This window comes from Corvus kubaryi, unplaced genomic scaffold (assembly GCF_017639235.1).
Source record: "Corvus kubaryi isolate FWS band 111438036 unplaced genomic scaffold, C.kubaryi_AGA036_p1.0 137, whole genome shotgun sequence".
NCBI lineage: Eukaryota > Metazoa > Chordata > Aves > Passeriformes > Corvidae > Corvus > Corvus kubaryi.
The window spans coordinates 4,299,627-4,312,812 of record NW_024580671.1 but is presented as its reverse complement, the minus strand read 5'-3'; the positions used below and the strand labels follow the sequence as shown (position 1 = coordinate 4,312,812).

Genomic DNA, 13,186 nt, shown 5'->3' with positions numbered 1-13,186 from the left:
ACATTGCAAGATATTGATGTCCAGTGGTATTCCTCCCATCCCACTCCGTGCACTCCTCAGTGCACAGTGGGCTGATGACTGCAGTGAAGGAGCAGGAAAAATCCTTGCACAAGTGTATTCATGGATGCCCCACTTATAACAAAGATATAAATTACTTTCATTAGAAAAAATAGAAACAAAATAATAAAAAATATAGAAAGAAATAGTTTTCAATCCTTTTAGTTTTATTCTATTGCAAAAGAATTCAGTTTTCTAGTTTGTCTGGAAAAACCCCAGTGATATCCCACTAAATTCCTAGAATTTTAAGGCTGGGAACCACGGTTGACTTCCTGGATCTTCTGAATAAGAAAGAGCAAAAACTTCACCCAGTAGCAGAAATGCACATTTACAGACTCAAATATTGTATTAGCTTGAGTATTAAATTACTATAGTCTAATTAATGTTTAAGCACCTAATAGATGTTAATTAGATTCTTCATTCTAAGGGGATTAACTCAGCACTGCTACAATAGTTAAGCAGAAGAGGAAAGCAGTGTAAGAAAATTGGCAAGTGCTTGCAGATAATAAAAAGACTTCGGAAGTTTTATAGTGACTGCTTTGGAACACTGATGATGTGCTAGGCCACATTAAAATTGTTGCATGAATTGTCAGAAGATAATCACTGCAATGAAGAGTTTTTCATTCTAGCAGGTGTAGAGTAAGCCAAGAAGGAATAGAAAGTGAAGTAAGGAGTCCTTCAGCATTTTCTCTTGCATAGTCGTCTTACAGTGATGTTTTATCTCTGTGAATGCATGGGGATCAACATGAATATTGTAATTGTAAAGGTACCTCTGAGTTTAAACTGTTGGTTTTGGAAAATAAAATGTATTCTGGGTTAGGGAGTATCAGTGTGCTGTTTAGCCATGGGGGGAGAAAGAACACCACATTCCTTTTGCCTGTGGACAACTACTATTGAAAGTAAACTGTGCTGGATTCATACCCTCACTACTTCAAGTGTTTTGTTTATTTTTAAATTACTTAGGTGGCAACTTGTCATTTTAACAGTAACTATGGGAACTATGCTTTCACTTTTCTCTTGCTGTTACGCTGTTGTCAGAAATGTGAAATGGTGATGAATTCTTTTGAATACAAAAGCAAGTCTATTTTTTGTTTTGGCTTGTTTGTTTTCAATAATCCGTCCTGTGTTGTTTTTCTCCAAGACATGACAAACTTCATGAACAAATAAGCTACCTGAAGTCTCACAGTCCACTCTGGGTTGCTCTTGCTAATAGGGTTTCAAGCTGTAAGCAACAGGGCAATATAAAGAGAAAGTTTAGTTACTACTTGTGGTCCTGTGATGTCAGGAAAAAGGCAGCATTGTAGTTCCAGTGTCTGGCACTTGGAACTGGAGCAAGGGTAGGGAAGAGGATACCCACACTTGTCAAGAACCAGGCATTAAAGACTTCATTTGAGTGGTCTAGGTCAGAGAAGGAGCTGCTGTCCTACACACAGCAGTAGCAAGACATCTGTGAGTGCCTGGAGTCTCTCACAAGGCTCTCTGGAGTCTGTAGTTGCAGCAAATTTGCAGGATACTTAAGAGCAACAGGTTTGAAGTTACTCTCCTTTGGCATGGTTCTTGAAGACATCCAGCCTTTCTTGCTGTTTCTGTAAGCCAGTATCATCAGTTTATGAAGCAAACACTGTCTCTGAAGTCTGGCAGTTTTGTAATCATTCTGCCATCACCCATACTGGTTGTGGATGAATGCAGGAGGACGTCATCTTAAGTCTTCAGTGGAGCTTTGGCAACAGGGTCACCATCAGAAAGATGAATGACACTGTAACCATATTATTTTGAATCCTGATATGTCAGGATTTTGGGTGTGCTTTGGCATCAGCAGGTTTTAGTGGCAATGAGCTCCATGCACAATATTTCCTATATAGAGAGAATTTCCTCATAATTTTGGATTTAGCATTAATTGAAGATCCCCTTGTTGTTAGGGGTCAGACAGAAAGGGAATTGATGCACTGTTGCTCCTGCATTGTTGGACATTTTATTATAGTTCTTCCTCTGTGTCTCTTTCCTCAAGTAATCTATCCTGGTAGTTTCTCACTTTCTCTGTACAAGAACTTTCCTATCCCCTTGATAATTCTTGCTGTCTGTGAATCTTTTTTGATAATCATGTATGAAATCATAAATCATCAGCACATTTTGCCTCAGGATGTCTGCTTAGCTGTTCAACATCTCAGAAATTGCATGCTAAATCTAAGTGCTTCCAGAAAGATGTTCCTGTCTGTTTGTCTGTCTCAGAGTCTCTTGGTAGGTTATTAAAAGAAAGTCTTTTCTGTGGGAATCATTCTGGCTGATACAAGAAGTCTGTTCTTTCTTTTCTCTTTTAAATTAGGTGAGACAGATCACTCTCCAACTGCCCTGTTCGTGTTTACTGTGCTCTCATTTCCTGTCAACCATAGATATTATTGCTGGTAACTTTTAAGAATCATTTTTCATCTCCAGTATTGATGCAAATACTGAATAGCAACAGGTCTCGAACTGATCTGTGCAGAAATCCAGTGGAAGCATCTCATTTTCTCATAGTCCCCATTGATTCAGCGTATTCTGTCTCAGTCTGTCAGACTCAGTCCGTCAGCATATTCTGCATCCAATTACCCTGGGGTATGCTGTTTATATTGCTGACTTCTAAAAATAAAAATTGCATGTGGTAATAAGCCTCTCACAGAATATTGTAGTACTTCTTAAAATTTTTGTATAATACATGACTACTCTGGCAATTCTATTTGTAGGTTTTGGGCTCTGAAATTAATTTGCACTGTCTCAGATGTGGTTTGCTTATGTGTTACAATCTGATTATTAGAGAGATTAATTAAGATGCAGACAAGACCATATGCCAAAGTCAATAGTATGGATTTTATTTATCAGTAAATGGGAGGTAGAGAGATAAAGAGAAGAAAGAGAAGAGGAGGGGGCAGAGAAAGGGAGACAGTTTAAGTGGAAAGTTAGTCACCACCTCTGTGGATCCAGTGGTGTCCTGTTGGTCTTCTGGTCTTCTCTGTGGTGGGGATCCCACGAAACATAGAGTTCAATGGGTATTAATGTATGTTAAGGTGTACACGGGAATGCCCAAGCACCTGCCCTGTGAGGGAGTTTTTCAATGTCTTACGCAGCAGAATCTGGATCTGTTGCAAGACTTTGAATCACATGCAGTCCTCTGGTAGAAGGCCTAAGGAATGAGGGGGTCTTTGATGGTTTATGGCCCTTTCTAAGACATGATCGCTGCCTCTCATGTGATTGTCCCATAGTGGTGGATGTTCACTCCTGTCTTTTGTGGACCAGAGGTTTTGCCATCACACCACCAAAAACTCACTGCCTCCCTCTTGGATACATTCTTCTTTCCCAGCCCTGTTTACTTCTCCATAGATCTGAGATAATTGGACAGTAGTGCCACCTTTATCTTATCTCAAGTTCCCTGTCAGGTGGCTCAACTCACAGTCCAAATTCCCGTCAGGAAGCATATTTGGAGGGATGGACTTTGGTAGTTGCAGATGAGCAGTTGCTTCTTTGCACACTTTGCTACAGTGGGCAAAGTCCTTCAGTGATCTTAAAAATGTTTGAGTCATTAACCATTTCAGTCTCACACATTATGTCAATTTTTTTTTTTTTTTTTAATGCATTTGCTAAACTCCAAACAGCTTCCAAGACACTTTGGAAGTTTTTCTGCAGAATCAGTAAGAATATTTTATAGGTGTGCCAGATTTTTTTTTCCCTAAATGAATGTCTTATTCAACTGTCAGGTGAATTTTCTCTTCTTTCTAGTGTTTGTGTTTTATTTGGTTTTCTCCTATATCTGAGACTGGTAACTCCTACCCAAAACTTCCTTAGCTTACCTGTGACATAAATATCCACCTGTCAGAGTCCTGCATGCTTACCCATGCACTCCTGAAGGTTTAACAGTTTGTGTGGAAGATAGGCTCAGGCTTGCTGGAAGTTTGAGGCACAGGCGTGTCTGTGCCCCAGTTCAGGCAGAGATCAGGTGTGAAGTGGGACCTGGGAGGGAGTGGGTGTGCTCAGGCCCAGACATAGCCTTATGGGCTCTGGATATTTACTTTTGGTTAAAAGTAACAGCCTACTTTATTACTGGCAGACTAACCAATGTCAGCTGGCTCCACAGCTAGGTGTTTTGGTGTCCAAGATGATTGACACTTACTCAGTTACATAATTACTGCAAAGCTTGTGGCAATTTGGCATTTTTCAGAGTCTGAGGCTGTTTTAGCATTAGTGCTGTGGGCTTGAACTCTTAACCAGGTGCCTACAGATCTGCAGGTATAGTGAATATTACAGCGAGAGGATGTCGACTTGAACAAACAGGTTCTTGAACAAATACTGATGAACGTATGAAAGTTGTGATGAAGAAGTCTGCTAGGGTGATGCTTCAAGACAGTCTGGCAAAAGATTTTTCTTTGGGTACTCTGTGTTGTCTGACAGGAAAAAGGACGTAACTCACTTTTTCAGCAAGCATCATTTTGCATTTCTTTTTGGTGCTTAAAGATAGGCTAATTGCAAAAAGAGGAGTTTTGATGTTGATTATACTACTCTCTGCTGCTTGGGCTGGGAACTGGTTTTTTTCATTTATTTTCTCTCCGTTTGTTTCTCACTTCATCCTTTTAACAAAAAAGGCTTTTCAATTGTGCATTCTATTTTGTCTTGTTTTTTAAAATCTTTTATGGTGATCCTCTTTTTAAGAACACATCTCGCCAGCAGCAGTAACAGGGCTGCAAAACCGCTGGTACGTATCCAGCTTTGGCTGTCCTGTGTTCTTCAAATCTGATGGTTCATTGGTGCTCTTGTCACTGTTCAGGCCCAGCTGGATGAAGTAGGAAAAGTGTGCATCTCTCGATTTGTGTGTTCTGTCAAAGTTCATCTTCTAAGTGCGGCCTTCTAGTGAAAAGGTTATGGTGATGCCTGTAGAGCTAAAACTCGTTCTGCATTAACATCACCTTTTGATTTCAGATTATGTATGGAGCAGTTCATGTACTGTGGTAATTACACATACAGTAAGATTGTGACTAGGTGATTCTGTGCTGACTGCTTTTCATATTTTCAACACCACAGAAAAGTATTCTTGATTATTTTTTATTAGGATTGCTTACCATTGAACAATTTGTCATAAATGATTACTTGTGTTTACAATTCTCTTGACTATGCCCCTTAGCTCAAGAAAAACCCAACCCCAAACCAGACCACAGTCTGGTAGCACACTAAAACAGAATATGGGCCCTTCACGATCTCTCCAGGCTTCACATGGGGTAGCATGAATGATCGAAAAAGCCAGTTGTAAGCAGCTAAGTGGGAATTTTTCCAGAACTGAGAAAAATTTCTGGGTAAGAAAAAGCTGCCTGTGCATGGGAATATAGCTGCAGTGCCACTGTGTCCAGAGGCTCCTTGTTCAGAGGCAGTGTGGGTGTTTTCCAGACTGCTTCTCAGGGTGGGTATAGACACGACTCCCTCTGCTGCCAGTGCAATAATGTATCTTTGTGCCTGTCTTTTCATTTGCATATCCATTTGTCTTAATTTTCTAAGTAGCAACTAGTATGTGCTGTGTTCATGTAAGGAATGGTTCCCAAAGCTTGTGATTTTATTTCTACAAGTGAATACACTCATGGTATTATTATTTTTAACAAAGCCTCTTTTGAAGTCTTACGTGAAATTACTTCTGTTGCTGTGCTACCACTACTGTTATATGTTCAAGCCTTGAACTGTCAAGGAATTATGAGGTATTTTTATCCTGTGACATTTTAAATTATTCTCTCCATAGGGGAAGCCTGTGGGAACGCCAGATGCTGGTGCCTATTTCCGCGTGCTAACAGAGCATGAAGTAGCTGCCTTTTTTACTTCACCAACTGCAATTAGAGCAATCCGTCAGCAGGACCCTGAGGCAGCCTTGGGAAAGCAGTACTCTCTAAAAAGGTGAAGTAAGGATAGACTGGAAGCAGTTTTTTCCAGAAACAGGCTGCATGAACTAAGAATAACTGAATATCTGTGGTTTTGCCCCTCTCTGCAGCGTGCCGTTTTAATCTATTATTGAAAATTTAGGTGTACACATATTTGCTTGTAAATGTATATTAATAGTTTGGAGGAGATGAAAGCTGTTAAAATGTCTGTGACTCTAATGTTAAGAGCTTTTACTGAGCTATGATTACTCTTCCATCTTTTACTTTACTCTCCTGTGCTTATACTCTGTAATACAGTCTTGGATTATGTCATCCCATACTGTTTTCCCTTATGACCTCTCATTTTGTTGAGTGCACAGAATCTTCAGTGTTTCTTCAGTCAGCAGCTAGTCAGTGTTGTGGTTGCTCCCCCAAAACTTTGTTATTGTTTATGATTACGTATCCAAAGAGCTATTTGCTATCTTGTACTGGTTTTAAGGTGTTTATCACTATACTATCAGCATGCTTCAAAGTGTTGACTTAGTTCATCCTCACAAATCCCCTGTGAGATGAGAGAGTGGTATTATCTGTATTTTGCAGATGGGAAGCTGAGGCACAGAGAGATTAAGGTCAAAGTCTTCTGTTAGTTTTAAATATCTTGTCTGAGCCACTGAACTACCACTGTTTCAGAGTTCATAGCATTATATGGTTAAAATGTGTTATTAGCATTAGATTAATAAAATGCTTCTCACAGTAACTTGGATCTCTGAGTGTTTAATACTTCTACAGACCAAGTTTCTATATCTTATGGTAAACATTCTAAAAATGAAAAATACATGAGTTTGGATCACATCTAATCTTGAAGTTGAATAATTGCTCAGTATTAAACAAGGACTGTGTCAGGCTGTATAGGCAGTATTCAGTCCCAAGAACATCTATTATCACCCTTGTTCAAAGAGAAGGGGAAGATGCAAAGCAGTGTAGCTTCATTAGTCCTCCACATTCTTAATTGCTCAGGAAAGTTTATTATTAGTAAGCTGGATTTATTCCTGAGGTATTCATTACAAGTTTATCATTACTTTCTTCCATCTGTTTTGACTGCTATCATCAGTCTTTACTCCTCCTTGAAATAAGGAGCAAGCTCATTTGAGACACTAATGCACTGTTGTCCTATGATGCTTATTGACAAGAAAGTGATTCAGATGCTAGAAAATTTAATTACTGTTCCTTGGTATTTCTTAGGCAGTTACTTTGTCTTTAGAGTATTCATTTAATGGAAAATCTGCTAACCTGCTTTGTAAGTTGTCACATTCTCTGGCCAAATGAGAATTCCAGATAAGAGTTTCCTTACAGTATCAGTTGCCACAGATGTAAAGAGGTATTTCATCATTCCTATTCAGTCATATCAAATGAGCTTCTCCACTTGTCTGCAGCTTTATTTGTCTCGTAATTCACTCAGCTTTGGACCATGTCGTTCACTGGGATGTGATGTCTCTTTACTAAACCCTCTAATGCAGTATTTAGTAGGTACAGTTGTTAACAAAGTCTATCAGGTGATTAAAATTTCTGTTCTAGGAAAATACTTGGGTTTGGGTGTTACTTGGATGGACTTTCCTGTTCAAGGTCAAGTGAATTCTGCCTGATCCAATTTGAAAGCAGTCTTACTTTTAGTTCATTTACTTGATCTATCATGCTTTCTTCTCTGTTACATGGTGAAGAATCACTGAAATGTCCTTGTGCTACATACACTAAAATGGATCCTTATGTTAGAGAATCTGCATCCAGGAATGCAGTCCTGAAAGAGGTTTCCACCATGGTACATTTTATTTCCTGAAAAGTCCTGTTAAATAAATGGTAAATGTGAATGTCACTTTAAAAAAATCATGTTAAAAAAGGCAGTTACTGATAAAGAGAAGATGTGGTAGGCAATGCCAGCTTCAATACATAAAGGGAGTATTTGATTTACATGAGTAAATTGAGTTGTAAACAAACTTGTGTTCTTTTGAAATGACGTAAGTTATATAAATTTCTGTAAAGAACTGATGTTTGTGGCATCACTGGCTTCTGCACAAAATCATATATGAGGTTTCTAAAGGTTCTAGTGTGTATGCTTTAAATTCCTTGTGGCTATTGGAATCAAATCTTGAAATTTGTTTGCTTTTGACACAAAATGTCACCTATGTCTTAAACACAGCTCATGCTTAACAGTAAAACAGATGTTTAGTTTTAATACTGTAGGTCAAAATCACTGTTCAAACACATGTTTATAGAGATCTAAAGACATAGCTTTTGTTAACATCCAGTGCTGCTGACCATTGCTGCCTGTTGTGTTTGAAAAACAAGTAACATCCAAATTCCATGAGCTTTGTCTACCTAAGCATATTCTGTTCAGCTCTTTGAATCCATTCTCCTCTTCAGAAGGTAACTCCATAATACCAAGCCATTAACTCTTCCCATATTTGGAATCACACTTTGTCCTATAATTGACATGATTTTTCTGAGCTGGATTGTTCTAATTTCCAAACAATTGACAAGGGATGGTTTTGCATGAAATGGGGCAACAACTCAGCAGTTTAGATTAACATACAAGTAATAATTTGCCATTTGTGTCCCATAGTCTACTTTGCTTGCTCGACTTTTGGTCAGTTGAGACTGCTGTGCAGTTTTATATCAAGAGCATTTAGAGATTCTAGGTTGTTCATCTGATACCAGATAATGATGCACTTGCTTTAGAAAGAAATATGAGATTGCATTAAAACTGTGCAAAATAATGAATATAAAGTAGATAAGAAACTTCCATTATCTATCTCATAAAACAGGAACAAGAGGATGTGGAATTAAAGTAGCAAATTCAAAACTGTTAGAAGGAACTATTTTCTCATAGAATTGATGTTTCACACATGCTGCTAAGAGGATATGTGATTAAGACCCAGAACTTACTACAATTGAAGTACATAATGCAGTTCTGCTGTTGCTTCCTACTCTGTGCTGCTGTTTATCATGTATGGCCCCTCCTGGTGGAGTCTGAGCTGTGCTCTGGCAGAGCCTTTGTGGAGCTGAGCTGCAGTTGTGTTCTGTGTCTCTTGTGACTCTGTCACCAAAACCTCCCATGACTGGATTCTCACATCCAGGGTAAAATTTGTTCAGGAAGGGAAATCAACAAACACACCAATGGAGAAAAATTGGAAGATGTGAAATTTTTTTTAAATTTTACATGTTTAAAGAAAGAAATAAATAGTAAAAATGTATGTAAGTATGTAGTCTCCAGGTGCATTAAAAATTAGTAAGAGTTTTTTTATTTCTGGTTAATGTTAAGAGGTGCAAATGAACCTTCATTGCTATATTTTTAGGGAAAAAAGCATATTTAATATGATGCAGATAGAGTTTGTCAGAAAAAAATCCCCAAACTAGTGTATGCATTCCAGAATTTTAAAAAAAATCTTCCACAATCTTTTAATTTGGAAAAGTGAAGCTCAGATTATTAGCCATGTGGACATTTAAGCTTTTGGAAAATAGTTTTGAGATGTGGTTTCTTTTGTGCTTGGAGTGACACCAAAATGTATGTGCTGCATGGAACAATTTATATTGCTTCGGGACCATTAGGAACATTGATCTGTCCCCTATATATGAGGTGACACTTGAGGTCCATTCTGCTGGATTCCTAAAAGCTTGATTGTTCTGAATTTCATGTTAGGAATGTAGGTTTTCAGAACAGCTGAGTACATTATCAGAGAGGCTTTAAGACCTTTCTTCCCAATTAACTGCATTGCAGGGATAGGTGATTGTAATAGCAGATGCACTGACGTGCTTTGAAGTATTAAATGGGCTGTTAAAAAATTGTTCAATGAGACATTTCCTAGCCATTGCCATCCCTTGTTTTGCTATACTGTTTGAGAGGAGAAAATAATTCCGTAGTTCTTATGTTTAGACTTGTGGCACTTTGTTCTGATACTCTTCTTGGTGGTTTTGTGCTGTAAGTTTGCCAAAGAGCTAATTTGTCTTCTTCTCACAATGTAAAGTTAATCTTGAGCCTGCAGACTATTAAATCTGATTATTATAGCTGGCAATTCAAAAAACAGGAATTCTGCTTTTGGGTAACAAGATATCTTAACTTTTCCGTAAGTCTTATATGTTCTTGGTGCTTTAATAGCCCTATTTTAAAACAAGGACACTTAACAGAATTTTTCAGTGGTATGTGAAGTTAGTGAATTCATTAATTTAATTTTTAAATCATAGCTGCAATACTGATTTTGCATGCCTAAGGACAGAATTTTGCGTATAATTGAGTCATGCTTACCACGAGTGCCCTGCATGTGAACATGAGTCTTAAAAAAGTCTCATCAAATACGTATTTGTGTTTAATACTTGCATAATACTTTGTTTTCTTCTATCATAAGCTTCAATCTCTGCTGTAACTTCTAGTTAGTTAATAACTGTAATTGTCAGCAATGGCTTGTGCTTTACAATTAAAAGTATTCAAGTGCAAGATATTGATTGGGGTCACACTCATTGCAATCAGTATCTTCCAGTGTGCTCAGAAAGCAGTTTACCAAAATAGTGTTGAATATTTATGAGTACAGAAAACTAAGCTTATTTGATGTGAAAACTGCTTACACATTTGACCCCTTGCCTTCTATTCCGAGAAGGAAACCACTCCAAGCCCTCTTGGAGTGTCAGAAAGGAGGCTTGGCTGAAACACTGTTCTGAAATTAAGGAAGTTGAATTCTTTCATCTACGTGTTCAAGTTCAACATTGTAATATTTTTCAAGATTTTCTGACTTTCTTAAGTTTGCAACTAGATGTGCAGTAAATTGACTTTCCTATATCAAAGCATTGTTATGGCTACTTCTGTGATTGTTGCTGCTATTTAGTTCACAGATAAGAGCATTCTCAGGTTGTTATATCTAGCTGGCACAGCGTTGCCTACGTTGGTGATTAATTCCCAGTCTTTTTCTTATGGAAGGTTTTTTTTCCTCTAACTATGGATCTGTAAATGGATCTAAAAGACAATAAATTCATACAATTTTTTATGTCTAGGCCAAGCATCACTCTCAAAAATTCTTCTATTTTAGGGCATGTGGCTTGTTATGCATATGGTATTTCATCCCATGTTTTACTTATGTTCTCTCCAGATGTTGCATTACTCTCTACATTCTCCTGCCTTGCATCTACACATCAAGTAGGTTGCTAGTCCTTGCCCTGTGAGAGGCTGCCTTTTATGCTGTCAGCATGTGTCTGTACTCTGGAGAGGAATGGAGTGTGAATAGTCGAAGTATGCTCTTTGGCTTGGGCAGCCTTGCTGCAGCATGTCTGTGGTCTCTATATGAAAGGTCGATCTGTAGGTTTCTTCTTCAAGCTCTGTGGTCAGACATGCTGATCTGTGCATTTTACTTTCTCATTTCTGACTCCCTTGGGTTACTTGATCTGATTTTTCTCATCATTTCCTAATTTGGTTTGTGGATTTCATTTCCATTGAAAGATGAAACTTGTAGTCTTCTTACTAAATCACATCCCCCTGAAGTGAAATTTGTGTCATGCCTACCATATCTAAGAATACTCTCCTTTTGTGGCCACAAGTCTCCAGGTTTTACAAAATCAGTGCAGTTCGTGTCCACTTTTGAAGGACAAGAATGAAGTTCTGTGTTCAGCAGTTGTCTTCATTCAAAATGGAGTGACAAAAGACTTGAAGTGAAACAAAATGTCAATGCAATGCATCTGGCTGTGGGAGATTGTACTGCAATGCTAAAGAGGATATCTACCTAGTTACTGTGTACAGAGCATTTAATTATTTTTTACTTCAACTGACAGTTGCTTGCCTCTGGTCTCCCAAGGTCTTTTCATTCAGCAAATAAAATTTCTTTTAGATGATGAAGTATTAAGTAGCTTAAATTTATACTGCAAATATTCTAATTGTTACTTAGTAGGAAAGAGAACAGAAAAAGTAAGAGTCTTTCTTCGTCTTTTCCCTTGATCTGGGACAGTGGCCGGAGACATTTACTGTCTTTATTATCTTGTTTTCCTTTCCACATCCAGATCAAGATACAGACTTTATTTATTTTTATTTAAAGGTTGAGAACGATGTTTGTAGCTGGTGAGCACTGTGACGTGGACACTCTAGAATGGTCAAAAAGAGTCTTCAAGGTACCTGTCTTGGACCACTGGTGGCAAACTGGTGAGTTTAATACCCTTTGTAAAATACAGTGAGGAGAGATTTTCAGACTTGTTTCCTGAGTCTGAAGGTAAAACTATTTTCTCTTTCCATGAGCATTTAAATAAATGTAAAAAACAAATTCAAGCAGGAAGAATGTTTATCGGAAGTGGTCTGAAAAGTGACTGCAGGGTATTTTTAGAACAAGAAGACATTTGTAAAAATTCTATAGAAAAAAAAGGTGTTTTCTGGTATCTGTGTTTAAAAAAATAGTTTGCACGAGTATTTTCCCAGGTGTGTTTTTATGTTGTTTGCACCTGTGACTGTTGTGTGACAGAATGTTTGCTATTTAAGGCTTAAACCTAAGCTTTTTGCATATATAATTTGTGTAATTAAAAACAAACATTCTGCTGCATAGAGTAGACTCCTTGGTCTTTAATACTGTTCTGTATGGATGTCATCCAACTTCTAGTGATTATTTTAGAGTGTTTCCCATTTATTTCACTACAATGAAGGAATCAGAGTACCAATCTGTGGGTAACTTTGCAAAAATCCTAGTTGAATCCTGGATTAAGACTTGATCAAATGTATCTCCTTGTAACTGTGGATTCATACATCTTGAAATTTCACTATTAGAAGATTAAATTTGGATTTTGCTTCTTATACATGTTATTGCTGTTTAGACAATGCAAATGTATTACAAAAGCTCCCTCCTTCCTTCCCTTTTTTGCTCCCTTCCAAGAAATACCTCTTGTGTTTTCTGTGGATCATTGATTTGAGATGTGTCATCTCTCTCTAAGAAGAAGAACTTTCTGAGGTTCTCCCATGATAGATCAAATAGAAGCTATATAAGATTAGAATAAAAATGGGAAACTTTAGTTCATCTATATATTATGTAACTAAATCAGTTGAGGAGGCTTAAAATGCATTATTTGTATTAAAAAAACCCAAAACACAATCTTAGATAAATACTGAAAAAGTTCTGGAAGGTAGTAGTGTTACTTCTTACCTAATCTGGATTTAATCTTCTGATTGACTAATACAAGGCAAGAGACCTCTGTTTTGTTCAGTTCTCTGTTACAGTGGGGATTCTGTAACACGATATATCAGACAACAA

The 13,186-nt window shown here is 37.7% G+C and overlaps 1 protein-coding gene across 4 annotated transcripts in view; it reads left to right on the top strand.

Annotated features, from left to right (window-relative positions):
• Positions 1 to 13,186, top strand: part of ACSS3 (acyl-CoA synthetase short chain family member 3) — a 69,564-nt gene that overhangs the window by 23,644 nt on the left and 32,734 nt on the right. For all 4 annotated transcript variants that reach the window (XM_042017663.1, XM_042017664.1, XM_042017666.1 and 1 more), the window contains 2 exons: positions 5,807 to 5,958; positions 11,990 to 12,093. In XM_042017663.1, coding sequence (XP_041873597.1) covers positions 5,807 to 5,958; positions 11,990 to 12,093 — 256 coding nt within the window. The remainder of the gene's footprint in view (positions 1 to 5,806; positions 5,959 to 11,989; positions 12,094 to 13,186) is intronic.